At 46.7% G+C, this 27,601-nt stretch overlaps 1 protein-coding gene across 1 annotated transcript in view; it reads right to left on the reverse strand.

Annotated features, from left to right (window-relative positions):
- CDHR4 (cadherin related family member 4) overlaps positions 1 to 27,601 on the reverse strand; it is a 233,471-nt gene that overhangs the window by 4,965 nt on the left and 200,905 nt on the right. The window contains exons 9-14 of the mRNA XM_063941453.1: positions 26,750 to 26,897; positions 17,330 to 17,544; positions 2,321 to 2,460; positions 1,815 to 1,871; positions 1,031 to 1,136; positions 295 to 322 (exon numbers count right to left, since the gene is read on the reverse strand). Coding sequence (XP_063797523.1) covers positions 295 to 322; positions 1,031 to 1,136; positions 1,815 to 1,871; positions 2,321 to 2,460; positions 17,330 to 17,544; positions 26,750 to 26,897 — 694 coding nt within the window. The remainder of the gene's footprint in view (positions 1 to 294; positions 323 to 1,030; positions 1,137 to 1,814; positions 1,872 to 2,320; positions 2,461 to 17,329; positions 17,545 to 26,749; positions 26,898 to 27,601) is intronic.

Here is a 27,601-nt window from a genome sequence, read left to right on the forward strand (position 1 = left end):
CCTCCCACACCTGACTCTCTGCACATGTTACATCTGTCCCCTGCAGTGCAGCATGGTGTTACCCAGGTGCTCAGTTACTGGCTGCTTCTGCATGTAGCCCTCACATGCTGGGCAGCTTTATTCTCACACTGCAATGTAGCTCTGAGCTAGGACACGCCCCCCCCCACACCTAACTCTCTGCACATGTTACATCTGCTCCCTACAGCACAGCATGGTGTGACCGAGGTGCAATATGGCTCTACACGTCTGTAAGCAGATGTCATTATCTTCCTGTGAGAAAGAACAGACACTTACCCGGATCCTTGGCTCGGCCATCAAATTGCTGCAGGAGAAGCAGAGAGAGACACATAAATATTATATATAGGTTAATTTACCGGCTGACAGGATCCCGGTGTTCAGGATACCGACGGCCCGGTATTCCCACAGGACGCTATACTGCCTGGGAACCAGGTGGGTGGAGTCAGTGTGTGGTGTCTATACATAGCGGCTGGGACACGTATATACACGCTCGGTGTGCAGTATGTTGAGAGCATTGTGCAGAGCATCGTGCAGAGAATTATGCAGAGCATTATGTAGAGCATTGTGTAGAGCGTCATGCAGAGCATCGTGCAGAGCATTATGTAGAGCATTGTGTAGAGCGTCATGCAGAGCATTGTGCAGAGCATTGTGCAGAGCATCGTGCAGAGCATTATGTAGAGCATTGTGTAGAGCGTCATGCAGAGCATTATGCAGAGCATCGTGCAGAGCATTATGTAGAACATTTGGTGTTATGTATACGTTCTTGTACACAGTCACCCGAATTACAGAGAAGAGGTGGAAAGGTAGAGGCAGGGCTGTGCCCACACTGTATATCAGGGGCCCGGGGGGCCCGAGCAGTTATGCTTGCAGTAACACGTAAGGTGGCCCCACATCAGGGTTTTCATATGTGGTGCGTGTACAGGTCACGTGTATGGATCCCGCACGATGGGATCTCAGACTATATCACAGTCCTGCTCCTCAGTGTTGTCATTGCTGGAGGGTGACGCCTTACCAGGCTCAGAGGGCTGACTGGGGCAAGATCTTTTTTCTCCTTGGCTGGCGGTGGCGCTGGCGGCTGGTTACGGAGATCAGCGGGTGGTTCAGGATTTGTTAGCGAGCTGTCAGGAGGAAGAAGACATTAACGTCAGGTTATATCAGGCGATTATTACACACTAATCACTGTGTGGTATGGACTAGAGCAGGGTCAGATCCTCACCCAGAGCGGGGCACAGGGATTCGGCAGATGTGTCTCGCTCTGGCGTAGTCGGCCAATCAGGAGCGTAAGTTCATCCCAGGTGCCCGGAGGCAAGTTAGATTAGCAGTCATACCACTGTGACCCCCACAGGTGCTGCTGTACATGCAGGTGGCCCCTCCAGAGCTTGGGGCCCGGAGACAGGCGCCTCCATTGCCTCTGGATGTTATTATTATCCTTTACTTATATGGCGCCACAAGGGTTCCGCAGCGCCCGGTTACAGAGGACATAGACATTAATCAAAACAGATTATGCCCCTGTGGCCAATGCCCTTCCCTCTGGTTATCTTATTGTTGGTGCAGTGTGACTGCGTTCTATCTCTTCATTTAATCCTATGTAATTGTCACACGTTCTGTAATAAATAACCCCTGTAATATGGAGGACAGGAAGTGACATCACGTCTTATACAGGAAGTGCCTCTGCAGCCATTATTCAGCATGATGCAGCGAGTAAAGACACACTTCTGCAGCTCTCCAGAGTCCTGTGGTGATTTGCACACAAATGACTTACAGCCCCCATCCCACACAACGTCCTGCCCACTCACCGCTCCTGCAAGAGGGGCTCCGTTGCCTCTTTTGTGCCTCGTGCACAGAACTGAGTCCTGGGGAAAGAAATACAGAGGATTATTTCACATTGATTCAGTACTGACCTCCTATGGCTTCATGGGAGAAGTTACTAAGATGGGAGTTCTACTTAAGATGGGATGTTGCCCATAGCAACCAATCATATTCCAGGTATTATCTTCTAGAAGGTGCTAGATAAACGAGAAGTAGAATCTGACTGGTTGCTATGGGCAACATCCCATCTTAAATAGAACTCCCATCTTAGTAAATTTCCCCCGTAGCCTCTGAGATGAGGCTCTCTCACCAGCTGCTGAGTGGGGTGGTAGCAGGCGATCATGCAGGCCGCTAAGGGGGCAGTAGGGTGTGTGTCCCCGGGCCAGCCTGGCTCTATGTATGGTCAGGAGAAGCTGCACTTGTATGCAGAACACGCATGTCAATAATAAGCGTCGCACTGATAATGGTTCCTAGCCGGAGACGCAGCACATACCTTCTACACAGAGCCCAGGTCAGCAGACCAATGGCAGCCAATAGAAGAGCCGCGGTCAGCGTCAGAATCACCATAAACCAGACATCGGGCTGCCAGTAATCCAGGTTCCGGGTGACGAGCATCGTTTGCTTTTCTGGAGTCTGGAAAGAGAGGACGAGATGCTCACAGGGACAGGTTATAATGGAGGAGCTACAGTATAACTCTACACGCAGTACCAGATGCACTGCAGGGCACTGTAAGACTGTAATACGGGCCATCCACGCTCTACTGATACCATCTGACCATCGGCGGACATCAGGGAATCAGGAAACAACTCCACCTGATCAATTTTCCAGGCATCAGCGGAACAGGAAATTGCCCCAATGCCTGTCTGATGTATGGGCCCCTTCAGACAACACCTCAATCAGCCAAAGAGATACTCAGATAGCATCATATGTGCGCGCTCTATAAATAACTGGATGTACAATTGCTGTCCAATAGTAAACTCTTGGTGCACACTTCCGCTCCTCCTCCAGTATCTCCAGCTGTCTACAAGAGTCCACTCACTTCAGCCCTCAACTACACAACTCCAGCCACCTCCCACAGTGTCTGATCCCAACCTCAACCATACCCAAACACTAACTATAATAGTACTCACACCTCCAAAGTACTCCCACCTGTACTACTCACACCTCCCCTACTGCTCCTGTACTACTCACACATCCCATACTCCCACCTGTACTAATCACACATCCCATACTCCCACCTGTACTAATCACACATCCCCTACTCCCACCTGTACTACTCACACCTCCCCTACTCCTACCTGTACTACTGACACCTCCCCTATTCCCACCTGTACTATTCACACTGGTACACCCTCACACCTCCCCTACTCCCACCTGTACTACTCACACTGGTACACCCTCACACCTCCCCTACTCCCACCTGTACTATTCACACTGGTACACCCTCACACCTCCCCTACTCCCACCTGTACTACTGACACCTCCCCTATTCCTACCTGTACTACTGACACCTCCCCTATTCCCACCTGTACTATTCACACTGGTACACCCTCACACCTCCCCTACTCCCACCTGTATTACTCACACCTCCCCTACTCCCACCTGTACTACTCACACCTCCCTTACTCCCACCTGTACTTCTCACACCTCCCCTACTCCCACCTGTACTACTCACACCTTCCCTACTCCCACCTGTACTACTCACACCTTCCCTACTCCCACCTGTACTACTCACACCTTCCCTACTCCCACCTGTACTACTCAAACCTCCCCTACTCCCACCTGTACTACTCACACGTCCCTTACTCCCACCTGTACTACTCACACCTTCCCTACTGCCACCTGTACTACTGACACCTTCCCTACTGCCACCTGTACTACTGATACCTCCCCTATTCCCACCTGTACTACTCACACTGGTACACCCTCACACCTCCACTACTCCCACCTGTACTACTCACACTGGTACACCCTCACACCTCCCCTACTCCCACCTGTACTATTCACACTGGTACACCCTCACACCTCCCCTACTCCCACCTGTACTACTGACACCTCCCCTATTCCTACCTGTACTACTGACACCTCCCCTATTCCCACCTGTACTATTCACACTGGTACACCCTAACACCTCCCCTACTCCCACCTGTATTACTCACACCTCCCCTACTCCCACCTGTACTACTCACACCTCCCTTACTCCCACCTGTACTTCTCACACCTCCCCTACTCCCACCTGTACTACTCACACCTTCCCTACTCCCACCTGTACTACTCACACCTTCCCTACTCCCACCTGTACTACTCACACCTTCCCTACTCCCACCTGTACAACTCAAACCTCCCCTACTCCCACCTGTACTACTCACACGTCCCTTACTCCCACCTGTACTACTCACACCTTCCCTACTGCCACCTGTACTACTGACACCTTCCCTACTGCCACCTGTACTACTGATACCTCCCCTATTCCCACCTGTACTACTCACACTGGTACACCCTCACACCTCCCCTACTCCCACCTGTACCACTCACACTGGTACACCCTTACACCTTCCCTACTCCCACCTGTACTACTGACACCTCCCCTACTCCAACCTGTACTACTCACACCTCCCTTACTCCCACCTGTACTTCTCACACCTCCCCTACTCCCACCTGTACTACTCGCACGTCCCTTACTCCCACCTGTACTACTCACACGTCCCTTACTCCCACCTGTACTACTCACATCTTCCCTACTGCCACCTGTACTACTCACACCTCCCCTACTCCCACCTGTACTACTCACACCTCCCCTACTCCCACCTGTACTACTCACACCTCCCCTACTCCCACCTGTACTACTGTTAGGGTCTCCTGCCCTGTGCTGCCACGTCGTCATGGCAACCGGGAGACAAGTGCTAGCGGAGTAACCTGAGTGCAGCTGATACTCCGGTTCGGGTCTTTTGCTGTGCAGTGGTTATAGGCTCTGTGCACGGCAGGGGATCCGGTGCTGGTTTTTGTGCTCACAGTCTGTGAGGTCTGAGTGGGGCGTGGACAGCACCTGCTTTATAAGGCCTCTTCTCAGGGTAAGCAGATGCTGCTGAATCTTTGTTGGTTAGTCAGTTCCTGAAAGTTAACCAGTACTGTGTAGCTTTGTATTTGTTTGTTGCTTACTGCAAATAGGCCTGGGGATTTGGTATTACACTCTGCCAATCCAGACCTAGCAGTAAGACTGGAGTCAGTCGTTTAGCTTGCTGGGGTTCTGTTACTACTCTGTGAACTTAGCAAGTTTGCGGCTGTATTCTAAGACTTGCCTGTCTAATCCTGTCTCACTGTGCTAGGTGTCAGGGGTCAGTTTAGTGGCAGTAAGCTGAACCTGTGCACTGCAAGTGAGAATTAGGATTGTGGAGACTCTCCTTGTGTCTATCATTCCATCTCTGACCAAGGAGTTTACTGCCACACCCGTTGGTAACCCTTTAGGGTTTTGCTGTTGCCCTTAGCAACAGCATTTCGGGTTCTCTACGTATTAAAACACAACATCTTGCTTTTCCCATCTGAGCATTTCTAATACAAGGGAGATACCCAGTTCCTTAGCCTCTGGGCTTCTCTGTTCACTTTGTGTGTATTTTGTTACCCTATCACCTTCTGTGTACGTTATGTCATATTCCCCAGTCTGTCTGTGAGTCCATTTGTTTTGCATAACAGTTCAAACACCAGTACATTCCTGCAGGCACTGGAGTGCATAACAGTTCTGACACCAGTACTTTCCTGCAGGCACTGGTGTGCATAACATATTCAGCAGCCTAATACTCCTGTTGAAATTTTGTGGGAATATGGAGCATACCCCTCAAAATACGTTGCAACAGGTGGTCGATCAGGTGCAGGTCCTGACTCGACAATTTAATGATTTGTCCATTAAAATGCACACCTCCCAGGCTGCTGGCGGAGCTCCCGCAGCAGCAGCACCTGCAGGGGTTAAGGAGCCGAAAGTAAATCTCCCGGATCGTTTTTCTGGAGATCGCTCGCAGTTCTTTTGTTTCAAGGAGAGCTGCAAGCTATACTTCCGGCTTAGGCCTCAGTCTTCTGGGTCGGAGATTCAGCGGGTGGGCATAGTGATTTCCTTGCTACAAGGAGACCCACAGGTCTGGGCATATGGGTTGCAGCCTGACTGTCCGTCGCTTAAAAGTGTTGATGCTTTTTTTACGGCACTGGGCATGTTGTATGATGACCCTGACAAGACGGCCTCAGCCGAGGCTCAGATTTCGATCCTTAAGCAAGGGCGAAGGCCAGTTGAGGTTTACTGTACGGAGTTTCGGAGGTTGGCCCATGATACCCAGTGGAATGACCCAGCCCTGAGACACCAGTACCGAAGAGGTCTTTCTAACCAGATAAAGGACCAACTGGTACAATATCCCTTGCCTGATAGCTTGGATCAGCTCATGCAGTTATCCATCCGGGTGGATAGACGGCTGAGAGAGCGTAGGCTTGAAAGGGAGACTGAGATTTCCTTCCTTCCCAAGGGAACCTTAGACTCTGAGGAATTTTCCGAGGAGCCTATGCAGATTGGGGCTACCCGCCTCTCCTCGCGTGAGAAGACGCGGAGGAGACAGCAGGGGTTGTGTTTGTACTGTGGGAATAAAGGTCATGTGGTAGTATCATGCCCAGAAAAGCCGGAAAACTTCAGGGCCTGAGGGTGATGGGAAATATCCTGTCAGGCCAGAAGTCAGAATTTCCCAAGAAGACTTTTATCATTCCGGTGACCTTGAAGATCCTCGGTCAAACTGTCAAGACTGAGGCCTTTGTGGACAGTGGGGCCGACGGGGTTTTTATGGACCGCCAATTCGCCCTGAAACACTCTGTTCCCTTAGTACCCTTGGCATCGGAAATTGAGATTTGTGGGTTAAACGGGGAACCATTATCCCAAGGTAAAATTACCTCTTGCACTAGCCAGATTTCTTTGTTTATTGGAGCCACACACTCTGAAAAATTGTCCTTTTATGTGACTGTCTGTACTTTTGCCCCATTGGTGATGGGGTTACCCTGGTTAAGGGCCCACAATCCTCAATTTGACTGGGTCTCTGGGGAGATTCTTAGTTGGGGTACTGATTGTTTCAGGAGTTGCTTGAGCCTTCCAGTCAGGCTCTCGCAGCTAAGTTTGCCAGGATTGCCAGGGTGTTATGCAGATTTTGCGGACGTGTTCTCCAAAAAAGTTGCAGAGGTACTACCTCCCCATCGCCCCTATGACTGTGCCATTGATTTGTTGCCAAATGCTAAGCTTCCCAAGAGCAGGTTGTACTCCCTGTCACGTCCTGAGACTCAGGCTATGGCAGAGTACATTCAGGAGAACTTGGCTAAGGGATTTATCAGACCTTCACAGTCTCCAGTTGGGTCGGGGTTCTTCTTCGTGGGTAAAAAGGACGGTTCGTTGCGACCCTGCATCGACTTCAGGGAATTGAACCGTATCACGATTAAAAACTCATACCCACTGCCTCTCATTTCGGTCTTGTTTGACCAGCTTCGTACTGCCACCATTTTTTCTAAGATTGACCTACGCGGTGCGTACAATCTAATCCGAATAAGAGAGGGGGATGAATGGAAGACTGCCTTTAATACCCACTCAGGGCATTATGAATATTTGGTGATGCCTTTTGGGCTCTGTAATGCCCCGGCAGTCTTCCAGGATTTCATGAATGATGTGCTCAGGGAATATTTGGATAGATTCTTAGTTGTATACTTAGATGACATCCTAATCTTCTCCCATTCCCTGGAGGAACATCGGAAGCATGTACGCTTAGTCCTCCAGAAACTCAGAGACCACCGGCTTGGGGCGAAGCTGGAGAAGTGCGAATTTGAAGTTCAGCAAATCGCATTTCTAGGATATATTATCTCCCCAGAAGGTTTCCAAATGGAGGGTACCAAGGTACAGGCAGTCCTGGATTGGGTGCAGCCCACTAGTTTGAAGGCGCTTCAGCGTTTCCTGGGCTTTGCGAATTTTTATAGACGATTTATCGCTGGATTTTCGTCTATAGTGGCGCCCTTGGTGGCACTCACTAAGAAAGGGGCGGATGTTGCTCACTGGTCTTGTGAGGCTAAAGCGGCTTTTGCCCGTCTCAAAAGGGCATTTGTTTCGGCCAAGGTGCTGCGACACCCAGATCCAGAGCGTCCTTTTGTGGTGGAGGTGGATGCCTCTGAGATGGGTATTGGGGCAGTGCTTTCTCAGATGGGAGTGTCTGATAATCGCCTTCATCCCTGTGCTTACTTTTCCCGTAAATTTTCGCCTGCCGAGATGAATTATGACGTGGGTAACCGGGAATTGTTGGCTATTAAGGATGCACTCGAGGAGTGGAGACACTGGCTTGAGGGGGCTAAGTTTGTGGTCTCAATTCTCACTGACCATAAGAATCTGGCATATTTAGAGTCAGCGAAGCGTCTCAATGCCAGGCAGGCACGATGGGCTTTGTTTTTTGCTCGCTTTAATTTTTTGATAACATATCGCCCTGGGTCAAAAAACATCAAGGCTGATGCGCTCTCGCAGAGTTTTGCTCCAATCCAGGAGACCACCGAGGAGCCGTTGCCCATTGTTTCCCCATCATGTATTAAAGTGGGCATTACCCAGGACCTCTTATCATTAGTCCTTAGAGCACAGGAGCAGGCTCCTCCAGACCTTCCGGTAGGTCTTTTGTTTGTGCCTCCTAGGTTAAGACAGCGAGTGTTCCTGGAATTCCATGCCAAGAAGTCGGCAGGTCACCCGGGTATTGCCAGAACTCGGGAGTTGCTATCTAGGGCGGTGTGGTGGCCCTCGGTGGCTAAGGATGTGGATCAGTGGGTTCGGGCATGTGACATCTGTGCCCGAAATAAGACTCCTAGAGGGGTTCCTGTTGGCCCATTACATCCACTCTCTATCCCATCTAAGCCATGGACCCACATTTCAATGGATTTTGTGGTGGACTTGCCCAAATCCTCGGGGATGACAGCCATCTGGGTTGTCGTTGACAGGTTTTCGAAGATGGCGCACTTCGTTCCACTGGTTGGGCTGCCATCGGCCAGACGCCTGTCTGAATTATTTATGCTGCATGTTGTGCGTCTCCACGGGTTGCCACTTGATGTGGTCTCTGACCGCGGATCCCAGTTTGTGGCCAAATTCTGGAGGGCATTTTGTTCCGATCTCCAGATTTCTGTCAGCTTGTCGTCAGGCTACCATCCGCAGTCTAATGGGCAGACTGAAAGGGTGAACCAGTCCTTGGAGCAGTTCCTCAGGTGTTATGTCTCCAAGTGTCAGACTGACTGGGTTGCTCATCTGTCCATGGCGGAGTTTGCCTATAACAACGCGGCTCACTCTGCTACAGGGATCTCTCCCTTCCTTTGTGTGTATGGGCATCATCCTAAGGCCAATTCTTTTGACCCGCTGGACTCCACGCCTGGTGGTTCCTCTGTGGTTTCGGTCCTTAGAGGTATTTGGCGGAAAGTGAAGAAAGCCCTTGTGTCTGTGTCATTAGTGACCAAAAGGGTTTTTGATAAGCGGAAAAGACCCTGCAGCTTCAAATTAGGAGACTTCGTCTGGTTGTCTACCAAGAATTTGAAGTTGAGACAGCCATCTCATAAGTTAGGCCCCCGGTTCATCGGCCCTTATAAGATCACCAGGGTTATCAATCCGGTGGCATTTCAGTTAGATCTGCCCCGTTCTTTGGGTATCAATAAAACATTTCATTGTTCCCTTTTAAAACGGGCGATTAGTAATCCTTCTTCCAGTGGAAGACCTTCCCCTCTTCTGATACGTGGCCAGAGGGAGTTTGTTGTTGAAAGGATTCTTGACTCCAAGGTGGTTCGGGGTCGGCTGTCATTTTTGGTGCACTGGAAGGGGTATGGCCCGGAGGAGCGGTCGTGGGTGCGCAGTTGTGATCTTCATGCCCCCAGACTGATACGCTCTTTCTTCTCGCAGTTCCCCGATAAACCCGGTGGTAGGGGTTCTTTGACCCCTCGTCAGAGGGGGGGTACTGTTAGGGTCTCCTGCCCTGTGCTGCCACGTCGTCATGGCAACCGGGAGACAAGTGCTAGCGGAGTAACCTGAGTGCAGCTGATACTCCGGTTCGGGTCTTTTGCTGTGCAGTGGTTATAGGCTCTGTGCACGGCAGGGGATCCGGTGCTGGTTTTTGTGCTCACAGTCTGTGAGGTCTGAGTGGGGCGTGGACAGCACCTGCTTTATAAGGCCTCTTCTCAGGGTAAGCAGATGCTGCTGAATCTTTGTTGGTTAGTCAGTTCCTGAAAGTTAACCAGTACTGTGTAGCTTTGTATTTGTTTGTTGCTTACTGCAAATAGGCCTGGGGATTTGGTATTACACTCTGCCAATCCAGACCTAGCAGTAAGACTGGAGTCAGTCGTTTAGCTTGCTGGGGTTCTGTTACTACTCTGTGAACTTAGCAAGTTTGCGGCTGTATTCTAAGACTTGCCTGTCTAATCCTGTCTCACTGTGCTAGGTGTCAGGGGTCAGTTTAGTGGCAGTAAGCTGAACCTGTGCACTGCAAGTGAGAATTAGGATTGTGGAGACTCTCCTTGTGTCTATCATTCCATCTCTGACCAAGGAGTTTACTGCCACACCCGTTGGTAACCCTTTAGGGTTTTGCTGTTGCCCTTAGCAACAGCATTTCGGGTTCTCTACGTATTAAAACACAACATCTTGCTTTTCCCATCTGAGCATTTCTAATACAAGGGAGATACCCAGTTCCTTAGCCTCTGGGCTTCTCTGTTCACTTTGTGTGTATTTTGTTACCCTATCACCTTCTGTGTACGTTATGTCATATTCCCCAGTCTGTCTGTGAGTCCATTTGTTTTGCATAACAGTTCAAACACCAGTACATTCCTGCAGGCACTGGAGTGCATAACAGTTCTGACACCAGTACTTTCCTGCAGGCACTGGTGTGCATAACATATTCAGCAGCCTAATACTCCTGTTGAAATTTTGTGGGAATATGGAGCATACCCCTCAAAATACGTTGCAACAGGTGGTCGATCAGGTGCAGGTCCTGACTCGACAATTTAATGATTTGTCCATTAAAATGCACACCTCCCAGGCTGCTGGCGGAGCTCCCGCAGCAGCAGCACCTGCAGGGGTTAAGGAGCCGAAAGTAAATCTCCCGGATCGTTTTTCTGGAGATCGCTCGCAGTTCTTTTGTTTCAAGGAGAGCTGCAAGCTATACTTCCGGCTTAGGCCTCAGTCTTCTGGGTCGGAGATTCAGCGGGTGGGCATAGTGATTTCCTTGCTACAAGGAGACCCACAGGTCTGGGCATATGGGTTGCAGCCTGACTGTCCGTCGCTTAAAAGTGTTGATGCTTTTTTTACGGCACTGGGCATGTTGTATGATGACCCTGACAAGACGGCCTCAGCCGAGGCTCAGATTTCGATCCTTAAGCAAGGGCGAAGGCCAGTTGAGGTTTACTGTACGGAGTTTCGGAGGTTGGCCCATGATACCCAGTGGAATGACCCAGCCCTGAGACACCAGTACCGAAGAGGTCTTTCTAACCAGATAAAGGACCAACTGGTACAATATCCCTTGCCTGATAGCTTGGATCAGCTCATGCAGTTATCCATCCGGGTGGATAGACGGCTGAGAGAGCGTAGGCTTGAAAGGGAGACTGAGATTTCCTTCCTTCCCAAGGGAACCTTAGACTCTGAGGAATTTTCCGAGGAGCCTATGCAGATTGGGGCTACCCGCCTCTCCTCGCGTGAGAAGACGCGGAGGAGACAGCAGGGGTTGTGTTTGTACTGTGGGAATAAAGGTCATGTGGTAGTATCATGCCCAGAAAAGCCGGAAAACTTCAGGGCCTGAGGGTGATGGGAAATATCCTGTCAGGCCAGAAGTCAGAATTTCCCAAGAAGACTTTTATCATTCCGGTGACCTTGAAGATCCTCGGTCAAACTGTCAAGACTGAGGCCTTTGTGGACAGTGGGGCCGACGGGGTTTTTATGGACCGCCAATTCGCCCTGAAACACTCTGTTCCCTTAGTACCCTTGGCATCGGAAATTGAGATTTGTGGGTTAAACGGGGAACCATTATCCCAAGGTAAAATTACCTCTTGCACTAGCCAGATTTCTTTGTTTATTGGAGCCACACACTCTGAAAAATTGTCCTTTTATGTGACTGTCTGTACTTTTGCCCCATTGGTGATGGGGTTACCCTGGTTAAGGGCCCACAATCCTCAATTTGACTGGGTCTCTGGGGAGATTCTTAGTTGGGGTACTGATTGTTTCAGGAGTTGCTTGAGCCTTCCAGTCAGGCTCTCGCAGCTAAGTTTGCCAGGATTGCCAGGGTGTTATGCAGATTTTGCGGACGTGTTCTCCAAAAAAGTTGCAGAGGTACTACCTCCCCATCGCCCCTATGACTGTGCCATTGATTTGTTGCCAAATGCTAAGCTTCCCAAGAGCAGGTTGTACTCCCTGTCACGTCCTGAGACTCAGGCTATGGCAGAGTACATTCAGGAGAACTTGGCTAAGGGATTTATCAGACCTTCACAGTCTCCAGTTGGGTCGGGGTTCTTCTTCGTGGGTAAAAAGGACGGTTCGTTGCGACCCTGCATCGACTTCAGGGAATTGAACCGTATCACGATTAAAAACTCATACCCACTGCCTCTCATTTCGGTCTTGTTTGACCAGCTTCGTACTGCCACCATTTTTTCTAAGATTGACCTACGCGGTGCGTACAATCTAATCCGAATAAGAGAGGGGGATGAATGGAAGACTGCCTTTAATACCCACTCAGGGCATTACGAATATTTGGTGATGCCTTTTGGGCTCTGTAATGCCCCGGCAGTCTTCCAGGATTTCATGAATGATGTGCTCAGGGAATATTTGGATAGATTCTTAGTTGTATACTTAGATGACATCCTAATCTTCTCCCATTCCCTGGAGGAACATCGGAAGCATGTACGCTTAGTCCTCCAGAAACTCAGAGACCACCGGCTTGGGGCGAAGCTGGAGAAGTGCGAATTTGAAGTTCAGCAAATCGCATTTCTAGGATATATTATCTCCCCAGAAGGTTTCCAAATGGAGGGTACCAAGGTACAGGCAGTCCTGGATTGGGTGCAGCCCACTAGTTTGAAGGCGCTTCAGCGTTTCCTGGGCTTTGCGAATTTTTATAGACGATTTATCGCTGGATTTTCGTCTATAGTGGCGCCCTTGGTGGCACTCACTAAGAAAGGGGCGGATGTTGCTCACTGGTCTTGTGAGGCTAAAGCGGCTTTTGCCCGTCTCAAAAGGGCATTTGTTTCGGCCAAGGTGCTGCGACACCCAGATCCAGAGCGTCCTTTTGTGGTGGAGGTGGATGCCTCTGAGATGGGTATTGGGGCAGTGCTTTCTCAGATGGGAGTGTCTGATAATCGCCTTCATCCCTGTGCTTACTTTTCCCGTAAATTTTCGCCTGCCGAGATGAATTATGACGTGGGTAACCGGGAATTGTTGGCTATTAAGGATGCACTCGAGGAGTGGAGACACTGGCTTGAGGGGGCTAAGTTTGTGGTCTCAATTCTCACTGACCATAAGAATCTGGCATATTTAGAGTCAGCGAAGCGTCTCAATGCCAGGCAGGCACGATGGGCTTTGTTTTTTGCTCGCTTTAATTTTTTGATAACATATCGCCCTGGGTCAAAAAACATCAAGGCTGATGCGCTCTCGCAGAGTTTTGCTCCAATCCAGGAGACCACCGAGGAGCCGTTGCCCATTGTTTCCCCATCATGTATTAAAGTGGGCATTACCCAGGACCTCTTATCATTAGTCCTTAGAGCACAGGAGCAGGCTCCTCCAGACCTTCCGGTAGGTCTTTTGTTTGTGCCTCCTAGGTTAAGACAGCGAGTGTTCCTGGAATTCCATGCCAAGAAGTCGGCAGGTCACCCGGGTATTGCCAGAACTCGGGAGTTGCTATCTAGGGCGGTGTGGTGGCCCTCGGTGGCTAAGGATGTGGATCAGTGGGTTCGGGCATGTGACATCTGTGCCCGAAATAAGACTCCTAGAGGGGTTCCTGTTGGCCCATTACATCCACTCTCTATCCCATCTAAGCCATGGACCCACATTTCAATGGATTTTGTGGTGGACTTGCCCAAATCCTCGGGGATGACAGCCATCTGGGTTGTCGTTGACAGGTTTTCGAAGATGGCGCACTTCGTTCCACTGGTTGGGCTGCCATCGGCCAGATGCCTGTCTGAATTATTTATGCTGCATGTTGTGCGTCTCCACGGGTTGCCACTTGATGTGGTCTCTGACCGCGGATCCCAGTTTGTGGCCAAATTCTGGAGGGCATTTTGTTCCGATCTCCAGATTTCTGTCAGCTTGTCGTCAGGCTACCATCCGCAGTCTAATGGGCAGACTGAAAGGGTGAACCAGTCCTTGGAGCAGTTCCTCAGGTGTTATGTCTCCAAGTGTCAGACTGACTGGGTTGCTCATCTGTCCATGGCGGAGTTTGCCTATAACAACGCGGCTCACTCTGCTACAGGGATCTCTCCCTTCCTTTGTGTGTATGGGCATCATCCTAAGGCCAATTCTTTTGACCCCCTGGACTCCACGCCTGGTGGTTCCTCTGTGGTTTCGGTCCTTAGAGGTATTTGGCGGAAAGTGAAGAAAGCCCTTGTGTCTGTGTCATTAGTGACCAAAAGGGTTTTTGATAAGCGGAAAAGACCCTGCAGCTTCAAATTAGGAGACTTCGTCTGGTTGTCTACCAAGAATTTGAAGTTGAGACAGCCATCTCATAAGTTAGGCCCCCGGTTCATCGGCCCTTATAAGATCACCAGGGTTATCAATCCGGTGGCATTTCAGTTAGATCTGCCCCGTTCTTTGGGTATCAATAAAACATTTCATTGTTCCCTTTTAAAACGGGCGATTAGTAATCCTTCTTCCAGTGGAAGACCTTCCCCTCTTCTGATACGTGGCCAGAGGGAGTTTGTTGTTGAAAGGATTCTTGACTCCAAGGTGGTTCGGGGTCGGCTGTCATTTTTGGTGCACTGGAAGGGGTATGGCCCGGAGGAGCGGTCGTGGGTGCGCAGTTGTGATCTTCATGCCCCCAGACTGATACGCTCTTTCTTCTCGCAGTTCCCCGATAAACCCGGTGGTAGGGGTTCTTTGACCCCTCGTCAGAGGGGGGGTACTGTTAGGGTCTCCTGCCCTGTGCTGCCACGTCGTCATGGCAACCGGGAGACAAGTGCTAGCGGAGTAACCTGAGTGCAGCTGATACTCCGGTTCGGGTCTTTTGCTGTGCAGTGGTTATAGGCTCTGTGCACGGCAGGGGATCCGGTGCTGGTTTTTGTGCTCACAGTCTGTGAGGTCTGAGTGGGGCGTGGACAGCATCTGCTTTATAAGGCCTCTTCTCAGGGTAAGCAGATGCTGCTGAATCTTTGTTGGTTAGTCAGTTCCTGAAAGTTAACCAGTACTGTGTAGCTTTGTATTTGTTTGTTGCTTACTGCAAATAGGCCTGGGGATTTGGTATTACACTCTGCCAATCCAGACCTAGCAGTAAGACTGGAGTCAGTCGTTTAGCTTGCTGGGGTTCTGTTACTACTCTGTGAACTTAGCAAGTTTGCGGCTGTATTCTAAGACTTGCCTGTCTAATCCTGTCTCACTGTGCTAGGTGTCAGGGGTCAGTTTAGTGGCAGTAAGCTGAACCTGTGCACTGCAAGTGAGAATTAGGATTGTGGAGACTCTCCTTGTGTCTATCATTCCATCTCTGACCAAGGAGTTTACTGCCACACCCGTTGGTAACCCTTTAGGGTTTTGCTGTTGCCCTTAGCAACAGCATTTCGGGTTCTCTACGTATTAAAACACAACATCTTGCTTTTCCCATCTGAGCATTTCTAATACAAGGGAGATACCCAGTTCCTTAGCCTCTGGGCTTCTCTGTTCACTTTGTGTGTATTTTGTTACCCTATCACCTTCTGTGTACGTTATGTCATATTCCCCAGTCTGTCTGTGAGTCCATTTGTTTTGCATAACAGTTCAAACACCAGTACATTCCTGCAGGCACTGGAGTGCATAACAGTTCTGACACCAGTACTTTCCTGCAGGCACTGGTGTGCATAACAACTACTCACACTGGTACACCCCACACCTCCCCTACTCCCACCTGTACTACTCACACTGGTACACCCTCACACCTCCCCCTACTACCACCTGTACTACCAACACTGCTACACCCTCACACCTGCCCTACTCCCACCTGTACTACTCACACTGGTACACCCTTACACCTCCCCTACTCCTACCTGTACTACTCACACTGGTACACCCTCACACCTACCCTACTCCCACCTGTACCACTCACACTGGTACACCCTCATACCTACCCTACTCCCACTTGTACTACTCACACCTGTACTACTCCCACCTTCCCTACTCCCACCTCCCTTACTCCCACCTGTACTTCTCACACCTCCCCTACTCCCACCTGTACTACTCACACCTTCCCTACTCCCACCTGTACTACTCACACCTTCCCTACTCCCACCTGTACTACTCAAACCTCCCCTACTCCCACCTGTACTACTCACACGTCCCTTACTCTCACCTGTACTACTCACACCTTTCCTACTGCCACCTGTACTACTGACACCTTCCCTACTGCCACCTGTACTACTGATACCTCCCCTACTCCCACCTATACTACTCACACTGGTACACCCTCACACCTCCCCTACTCCCACCTGTACCACTCACACTGGTACACCCTCACACCTCCCCTACTCCCACCTGTACTACTCACACTGGTACACCCTCACACCTCCCCATCTCCCACCTGTACTACTGACACCTCCCCTACTCCCACCTATACTACTCACACCTCCCTTACTCCCACCTGTACTTTTCACACCTCCCCTACTCCCACCTGTACTATTCACACCTTCCCTACTCACACCTGTACTACTCAAACCTCCCCTACTCCCACCTGTACTACTCACACTGGTACACCCTCACACCTCCCCTACTCCCACCTGTACTACTCTCACTGGTACACCCTCACACCTCCCCTACTCCCACCTGTACTACTGACACCTCCCCTACTCCCACCTGTACTACTCACACCTCCCTTACTCCCACCTGTATTTCTCACACCTCCCCTACTCCCACCTGTACTATTCACACCTTCCCTACTCCCATCTGTACTACTCAAACCTCCCCTACTCCCACCTGTACTACTCACACTGGTACACCCTCACACCTCCCCTACTCCACCTGTACCACTCACACTGGTACACCCTCACACCTCCCCTACTCCTACCTGTACTACTCACACTGGTACACCCTCACACCTCCCCTACTTCTACCTGTACTACTCACACTGGTACACCCTCACACCTACCCTACTACCACCTGTACTACTCACACTGGTACACTCTCACACCTACCCTACTCCCACCTGTACTACTCACACTGGTACACCCTTACACCTACCCTACTCCCACCTGTACTACTCACACTGGTACACATACTGTATTTTAACCTGTTAACCCAAATGAGATATCAGACATTGATCATTTTACGCACCGGGGTGGTTCTTGTAGTGGTAGGCTGCGTCGTGGTCCATGGAACAACGGTTACAAACACTGTTACAGTGGTGCTGTGTATGGGGTTCACCAGACTGTCCGTCACTTGGATGAGCAGCTCATAGCTTGTGGGGTCATACACACCATCAGGGTTATATGAGAAGAGATTATGCATCACAGCAGACGAGCTCATTTTAAAACGGCTGTTAGTATTACCTATAACAAAGAAGGCTTTATATTACTATATGTACACATACAGCGACCATATTGCCAACCACGCAGAGCAGATGAACCCACTTTGTAGGCTGAGCCAACATTTAGCCTATTACAGTATTTGCATGAGGAATTAGTGATCTCACTGAGGCATGAGGTACAAAGTGCAGTAATGAGGTTCTTTTCTGCTTCATTCCTTGGCGATTCTAGTGAATTGATAGAGTGCATTTTTATGACTGTTGAATTGGGCACCAAAAGGGCAGCTGGGGAATGCTTTCATTTATGACTTGGGAACCCACTTTGGAAGCCACAAGTGGTGAAGTGCGTATCATATCAGATTACCATTTAGGAAGCCACAAGTGGTGAAGTGCGTATCCATATCATAGTATCACTTCAGAAGCCACAAGTGGCGAAATGCGTATCATATCCGATTACAACTTCAGAAGCCACATGTGGTGAAATGCATATCATATCAGATTACAACTTCAGAAGCCACAAGTGGTGAAATGCGTATCATATCAGATTACAACTTCGGAAGCCACAAGTGGTAAAATGCTTATCATCAGATTACCACTTCAGAAGCCACAAGTGATGAAATGCGTATCATATCAGATTACAACTTCAGAAGCCACAAGTAGTGAAATGCATATCATATCAGATTACAATTTCAGAAGCAACAAGTAGTTAAGTGCGTATCATATCAGATTACCACTTCAGAAACCACAAGTGATCAAATGCATATCATATCAGATTACCACTTCAGAAGCCACAAGTGGTGAAATGCGTATCATATCAGATTACCACTTCAGAAACCACAAGTGATGAAATGCATATCATATCAGATTACCACTTCAGAAGCCACAAGTGATGAAATGCGTATCATATCAGATTACCACTTCAGAAGCCACAAGTGATGAAATGCGTATCATATCAGATTACCACTTCAGAAGCCACAAGTGATGAAATGCGTATCATATCAGATTACCACTTCAGAAACCACATGTGGTGAAATGCATATCATATCAGATTACAACTTCAGAAGCCACAAGTGGTGAAATGCGTATCATATCAGATTACAACTTCGGAAGCCACATGTGGTGAAATGCATATCATATCAGATTACAACTTCAGAAGCCACAAGTGGTGAAATGCGTATCATATCAGATTACAACTTCAGAAGCCACAAGTGGTAAAATGCTTATCATATCAGATTACAACTTCAGAAGCCACAAGTGATGAAATGCGTATCATATCAGATTACCACTTCAGAAGCCACAAGTGATGAAATGCGTATCATATCAGATTACCACTTCAGAAGCCACAAGTGATGAAATGCGTATCATATCAGATTACCACTTCAGAAGCCACATGTGGTGAAATGCATATCATATCAGATTACAACTTCAGAAGCCACAAGTGGTGAAATGCGTATCATATCAGATTACAACTTCGGAAGCCACATGTGGTGAAATGCATATCATATCAGATTACAACTTCAGAAGCCACAAGTGGTGAAATGCGTATCATATCAGATTACAACTTCGGAAGCCACAAGTGGTAAAATGCTTATCATCAGATTACCACTTCAGAAGCCACAAGTGATGAAATGCGTATCATATCAGATTACAACTTCAGAAGCCACAAGTAGTGAAATGCATATCATATCAGATTACAATTTCAGAAGCAACAAGTAGTTAAGTGCGTATCATATCAGATTACCACTTCAGAAACCACAAGTGATCAAATGCATATCATATCAGATTACCACTTCAGAAGCCACAAGTGGTGAAATGCGTATCATATCAGATTACCACTTCAGAAACCACAAGTGATGAAATGCATATCATATCAGATTACCACTTCAGAAGCCACAAGTGATGAAATGCGTATCATATCAGATTACCACTTCAGAAGCCACAAGTGATGAAATGCGTATCATATCAGATTACCACTTCAGAAGCCACAAGTGATGAAATGCGTATCATATCAGATTACCACTTCAGAAACCACATGTGGTGAAATGCATATCATATCAGATTACAACTTCAGAAGCCACAAGTGGTGAAATGCGTATCATATCAGATTACAACTTCGGAAGCCACATGTGGTGAAATGCATATCATATCAGATTACAACTTCAGAAGCCACAAGTGGTGAAATGCGTATCATATCAGATTACAACTTCAGAAGCCACTAGTGGTAAAATGCTTATCATATCAGATTACAACTTCAGAAGCCACAAGTGATGAAATGCGTATCATATCAGATTACCACTTCAGAAGCCACAAGTGATGAAATGCGTATCATATCAGATTACCACTTCAGAAGCCACAAGTGATGAAATGCGTATCATATCAGATTACCACTTCAGAAGCCACATGTGGTGAAATGCATATCATATCAGATTACAACTTCAGAAGCCACAAGTGGTGAAATGCGTATCATATCAGATTACAACTTCGGAAGCCACATGTGGTGAAATGCATATCATATCAGATTACAACTTCAGAAGCCACAAGTGGTGAAATGCGTATCATATCAGATTACAACTTCGGAAGCCACAAGTGGTAAAATGCTTATCATCAGATTACCACTTCAGAAGCCACAAGTGGTGAAATGCGTATCATATCCGATTACAACTTCAGAAGCCACATGTGGTGAAATGCATATCATATCAGATTACAACTTCAGAAGCCACAAGTGGTGAAATGCGTATCATATCAGATTACAACTTCGGAAGCCACAAGTGGTAAAATGCTTATCATCAGATTACCACTTCAGAAGCCACAAGTGATGAAATGCGTATCATATCAGATTACAATTTCAGAAGCCACAAGTAGTTAAGTGCGTATCATATCAGATTACCACTTCAGAAGCCACAAGTGATGAAATGCGTATCATATCAGATTACCACTTCAGAAACCACATGTGGTGAAATGCATATCATATCAGATTACAACTTCAGAAGCCACAAGTGGTGAAATGCGTATCATATCAGATTACAACTTCAGAAGCCACAAGTGGTGAAATGCGTATCATATCAGATTACAACTTCGGAAGCCACATGTGGTGAAATGCATATCATATCAGATTACAACTTCAGAAGCCACAAGTGGTGAAATGCGTATCATATCAGATTACAACTTCGGAAGCCACAAGTGGTAAAATGCTTATCATCAGATTACCACTTCAGAAGCCACAAGTGATGAAATGCGTATCATATCAGATTACAACTTCAGAAGCCACAAGTAGTGAAATGCATATCATATCAGATTACAATTTCAGAAGCAACAAGTAGTTAAGTGCGTATCATATCAGATTACCACTTCAGAAACCACAAGTGATCAAATGCATATCATATCAGATTACCACTTCAGAAGCCACAAGTGGTGAAATGCGTATCATATCAGATTACCACTTCAGAAACCACAAGTGATGAAATGCATATCATATCAGATTACCACTTCAGAAGCCACAAGTGATGAAATGCGTATCATATCAGATTACCACTTCAGAAGCCACAAGTGATGAAATGCGTATCATATCAGATTACCACTTCAGAAGCCACAAGTGATGAAATGCGTATCATATCAGATTACCACTTCAGAAACCACATGTGGTGAAATGCATATCATATCAGATTACAACTTCAGAAGCCACAAGTGGTGAAATGCGTATCATATCAGATTACAACTTCGGAAGCCACATGTGGTGAAATGCATATCATATCAGATTACAACTTCAGAAGCCACAAGTGGTGAAATGCGTATCATATCAGATTACAACTTCAGAAGCCACAAGTGGTAAAATGCTTATCATATCAGATTACAACTTCAGAAGCCACAAGTGATGAAATGCGTATCATATCAGATTACCACTTCAGAAGCCACAAGTGATGAAATGCGTATCATATCAGATTACCACTTCAGAAGCCACAAGTGATGAAATGCGTATCATATCAGATTACCACTTCAGAAGCCACATGTGGTGAAATGCATATCATATCAGATTACAACTTCAGAAGCCACAAGTGGTGAAATGCGTATCATATCAGATTACAACTTCGGAAGCCACATGTGGTGAAATGCATATCATATCAGATTACAACTTCAGAAGCCACAAGTGGTGAAATGCGTATCATATCAGATTACAACTTCGGAAGCCACAAGTGGTAAAATGCTTATCATCAGATTACCACTTCAGAAGCCACAAGTGGTGAAATGCGTATCATATCCGATTACAACTTCAGAAGCCACATGTGGTGAAATGCATATCATATCAGATTACAACTTCAGAAGCCACAAGTGGTGAAATGCGTATCATATCAGATTACAACTTCGGAAGCCACAAGTGGTAAAATGCTTATCATCAGATTACCACTTCAGAAGCCACAAGTGATGAAATGCGTATCATATCAGATTACAATTTCAGAAGCCACAAGTAGTTAAGTGCGTATCATATCAGATTACCACTTCAGAAACCACAAGTGATCAAATGCATATCATATCAGATTACCACTTCAGAAGCCACAAGTGGTGAAATGCGTATCATATCAGATTACCACTTCAGAAACCACAAGTGATGAAATGCATATCATATCAGATTACCACTTCAGAAGCCACAAGTGATGAAATGCATATCATATCAGATTACCACTTCAGAAGCCACAAGTGATGAAATGCGTATCATATCAGATTACAACTTCAGAAGCCACAAGTGATGAAATGCGTATCATATCAGATTACCACTTCAGAAGCCACAAGTGATGAAATGCGTATCATATCAGATTACCACTTCAGAAGCCACATGTGGTGAAATGCATATCATATCAGATTACAACTTCAGAAGCCACAAGTGGTGAAATGCGTATCATATCAGATTACAACTTCGGAAGCCACAAGTGGTAAAATGCTTATCATCAGATTACCACTTCAGAAGCCACAAGTGATGAAATGCGTATCATATCAGATTACAATTTCAGAAGCCACAAGTAGTTAAGTGCGTATCATATCAGATTACCACTTCAGAAACCACAAGTGATCAAATGCATATCATATCAGATTACCACTTCAGAAGCCACAAGTGGTGAAATGCGTATCATATCAGATTACCACTTCAGAAACCACAAGTGATGAAATGCATATCATATCAGATTACCACTTCAGAAGCCACAAGTGGTGAAGTGCGTATCATATCAGATTACAACTTCAGAAGCCACAAGTGATGAAATGCGTATCATATCAGATTACCACTTCAGAAGCCACAAGTGGTGAAATGCGTATCATATCAGATTACCACTTCAGAAGCCACAAGTGATGAAATGCGTATCATATCAGATTACCACTTCAGAAGCCACAAGTGATGAAATGCATATCATATCAGATTACAATTTCAGAAGCCACAAGTAGTTAAGTGCGTATCATATCAGATTACAACTTCAGAAGCCACAAGTGGTGAAATGCATATCATATCAGATTACCACTTCAGAAGCCACAAGTGATGAAATGCGTATCATATCAGATTACCACTTCAGAAGCCACAAGTGATGAAATGCGTATCATATCAGATTACCACTTCAGAAGCCACAAGTGGTGAAATGCGTATCATATCAGATTACCACTTCAGAAGCCACAAGTGATGAAATGCGTATCATATCAGATTACCACTTCAGAAGCCACAAGTGATGAAATGCATATCATATCAGATTACCACTTTGGAAGCCACAAGTGGTAAAATGCTTATCATCAGATTACAACTTCAGAAGCCACAAGTGGTGAAGTGCGTATCATATCAGATTACCACTTTGGAAGCCACAAGTGGTAAAATGCTTATCATCAGATTACAACTTCAGAAGCCACAAGTGGTGAAGTGCGTATCATATCAGATTACCACTTCGGAAGCCACAAGTGGTAAAATGCTTATCATCAGATTACCACTTCAGAAGCCACAAGTGATGAAATGCATATCATATCAGATTACCACTTTGGAAGCCACAAGTGGTAAAATGCTTATCATCAGATTACAACTTCAGAAGCCACAAGTGGTGAAGTGCGTATCATATCAGATTACCACTTTGGAAGCCACAAGTGGTAAAATGCTTATCATCAGATTACAACTTCAGAAGCCACAAGTGGTGAAATGCGTATCATATCAGATTACAACTTCAGAAGCCACAAGTGATGAAATGCGTATCATATCAGATTACCACTTTGGAAGCCACAAGTGGTAAAATGCTTCTCATCAGATTACAACTTCAGAAGCCACAAGTGATGAAATGCGTATCATATCAGATTACCACTTTGGAAGCCACAAGTGGTAAAATGCTTATCATCAGATTACAACTTCAGAAGCCACAAGTGGTGAAGTGCGTATCATATCAGATTACCACTTCGGAAGCCACAAGTGGTAAAATGCTTATCATCAGATCACCACTTCAGAAGCCCCAAGTGATGAAATGCATATCATATCAGATTACAACTTCAGAAGCCACAAGTGATGAAATGCATATCATATCAGATTACAACTTCAGAAGCCACAAGTGATGAAATGCATATCATATCAGATTACAACTTCAGAAGCCACAAGTGATGAAATGCTTATCATATCAGATTACCACTTTGGAAGCCACAAGTGGTAAAATGCTTATCATCAGATTACAACTTCAGAAGCCACAAGTGGTGAAGTGCGTATCATATCAGATTACCACTTCAGAAGCCACAAGTGATGAAATGCATATAATATCAGATTACCACTTCAGAAACCACAAGTGGTGAAGTGCGTATCATATCAGATTACCACTTCAGAAGCCACAAATGATGAAATGCATATAATATCAGATTACCACTTCAGAAACCACAAGTGGTGAAATGCGTATCATATCAGATTACAACTTCAGAAGCCACAAGTGGTAAAATGCTTATCATCAGATTACAACTTCAGAAGCCACAAGTGGTGAAGTGCGTATCATATCAGATTACCACTTCAGAAGCCACAAGTGATGAAATGCATATCATATCAGATTACCACTTCAGAAGCCACAAGTGGTGAAATGCGTATCATATCAGATTACAACTTCAGAAACCACAAGTGGTGAAATGCGTATCATATCAGATTACAACTTCAGAAGCCACAAGTGGTAAACTGCTTATCATCAGATTACAACTTCAGAAGCCACAAGTGGTGAAGTGCGTATCATATCAGATTACCACTTCAGAAGCCACAAGTGATCAAATGCGTATCATATCAGATTACCACTTCAGAAGCCACAAGTGATCAAATGCGTATCATATCAGATTACCACTTCAGAAGCCACAAGTGATGAAATGCATATCATATCAGATTACCACTTCAGAAGCCACAAGTGATGAAATGCTTATCATCAGATTACAACTTCAGAAGCCACAAGTGGTGAAATGCATATCATATCAGATTACAACTTCAGAAGCCACAAGTGGTGAAATGCGTATCATATCAGATTACAATTTCAGAAGCCACAAGTGATGAAATGCGTATCATATCAGATTACCACTTCAGAAGCCACAAGTGGTGAAATGCATATCATATCAGATTACCACTTAAGAAGCCACAAGTGGTAAAATGTTTATCATCAGATTACAACTTCAGAAGCTACAAGTGGTGAAGTGCGTATCATATCAGATTACCACTTTAGAAGCCACAAGTGGTGAAGTGCGTATCATATCAGATTACTATTTTTTTTACCCCACTGCTCTGGACATGTAGCCCACTGTTGTACTTTGCAGACCTCAAATGGGTGCTTACAGGTATTTGGGTGGATTATAGGTGTAATATGGGGGAGGTTGGGTGTATTGGGGCATGTTTTTATGAAACTGTGGTATCAGGGTGGGGTTTATTTTGCGCTGATTTTGTTTAAATTAATGTCAGGAAGTGCGCTATCCACACCCAGGCCAGAGGAACACAAACAGCACATAAACCTAATGCATTAGGCCATCATCAAGCCCTGATAAAGAAGACATCCATGCCTAAAGAGATAAAAGCACAGCCCTAACCATGTGACTCCGCCCCATGCGCATACGTATATAAACTATTTACATTTTGTTAAAGGGACACTAACCTCACAAACTGCAATCTGTCATTTTTATGTCTTTGGTCCCAGACAGGCTGGCTAGTATGTCACACACAAATCCTTCCCATGGCAGGAGCGCTCTGTGAGGACACACCTCCATCAGGAGGTGCCTTGGGGAATATTTATGACAAGATGCGGCCAGCCCCTGACAATGATTCCTTATTGCTGCAATTAGTGGTGCAGCTATGTACAACATAGAACACTCAGTGATGTCACTGGCTCCTAGTGACTGGATAGGCTGCACTCTTAGTGATATCACTGGCTCCTAGTGACTGGATAGGCTGCGCTCTCAGTGATGTCACTGGCTCCTAGTGACTGGATAGGCTGCACTCTCAGTGATGTCACTGGCTCCTAGTGACTGGATAGGCTGCGCTCTCAGTGATGTCACTGGCTCCTAGTGACTGACTGGATAGGCTGCGCTCTCAGTGATGTCACTGGCTCTTAGTGACTGGATAGGCTGCACTCTCAGTGATGTCACTGGCTCCTAGTGACTGGATAGGCTGCGCTCTCAGTGATGTCACTGGCTCCTAGTGACTGACTGGATAGGCTGCGCTCTCAGTGATGTCACTGGCTCCTAGTGACTGGATAGGCTGTGATCTCAGTGATGTCACTGGCTCCTAGTGACTGGATAGGCTGCGATCTCAGTGATGTCACTGGCTCCTAGTGACTGGATAGACTGCGATCTCAGTGATGTCACTTGTTCCTAGTGACTGGATAGGCTGCGATCTCACGATGTCACTGGCTCCTAGTGACTGGATAGGCTGCGCTCTCAGTGATGAAATTGGCTCCTAGTGACTGGATAGGCTGCACTCTCAGTGATGTCACTGGCTCCTAGTGACTGGATAGGCTGCACTCTCAGTGATGTCACTGGCTCCTAGTGACTGGATAGGCTGCACTCTCAGTGATGTCACTGGCTCCTAGTGACTGGATAGGCTGCACTCTCAGTGATGTCACCGGTTCTAGGTAATGTATAGGCTGCATTGTTATAAATATTGGCTTAGACCGCTGGGTGTAGGTGACTGGTGCAATCTGAAATGAAGACGTCTTCTGTACATAGCATCCATGTGGTGTAGCTGAACTCACACAGGAACAAGCTTCCCTTACCTCCCACAATGCTGAAATACAGTGCAGTGGTGCTAACGTCCGGGTCGCTGCAGGATAATTGCTGGACAGTGGCTGTGGTTAGGAGGGTGGAGTAAATTAAGGTGTTGTAAAACGGGGGATTGCAGACTGGGGGATTATCATTGGTATCCTAGGAATGACAATACAGGTTGATTGTTACATTCTGTGACCATAATATACTATATATAATATTTCCTGTTTCATACGTGGGAAAGAAGCTCCCTGAGACTAATCAGAGAATGACACTACAGACAGTGGCACAAAGCTGGACTTTATGTAATTAGACCGCCTGGGAATGTATATAGTATAGACAAGGGCGTAGCCAGAACTTTCTGGGCCCCAAAGCAACATTTTGAAGTGACCCCTGTCCCAATGCTTCTAGAGAGACACCTAATGTTATGCCCCATAGCAGTGCCCTAGTTAATGTTATACCCTATAGTACTGCCATAGATAATATCATGACCCATAGTGCCCTAGGTAATGTTATACACATAGTAGTGCCCTAGTTAATGTTATGTCCTTAGTGCCCTAGGTAATGTTATACCCATAGTAGTGCCCTAGATAATGTTATGCCCCATAGTGCCCTAGTTAATGTTATGTCCTTAGTGCCCTAGGTAATGTTATACCCATAGTAGTGCCCTAGTTAATGTTATGCCCCATAGTACCCTAGGTAATGTTATACCCAGAGTAGTGCCCTAGATAATGTTATGCCCCATAGTAGTGCCCTAGATAATGTTATGCCCCTTAGTAGTGCCCTAGATAATGTTATGCCCCTTAGTAGTGCCCCAGATAATGTTATGCCCCATAGTAGTGGCCTAGTTAATGTTATACCCA

Source organism: Pseudophryne corroboree, chromosome 9 (assembly GCF_028390025.1).
Source record: "Pseudophryne corroboree isolate aPseCor3 chromosome 9, aPseCor3.hap2, whole genome shotgun sequence".
NCBI lineage: Eukaryota > Metazoa > Chordata > Amphibia > Anura > Myobatrachidae > Pseudophryne > Pseudophryne corroboree.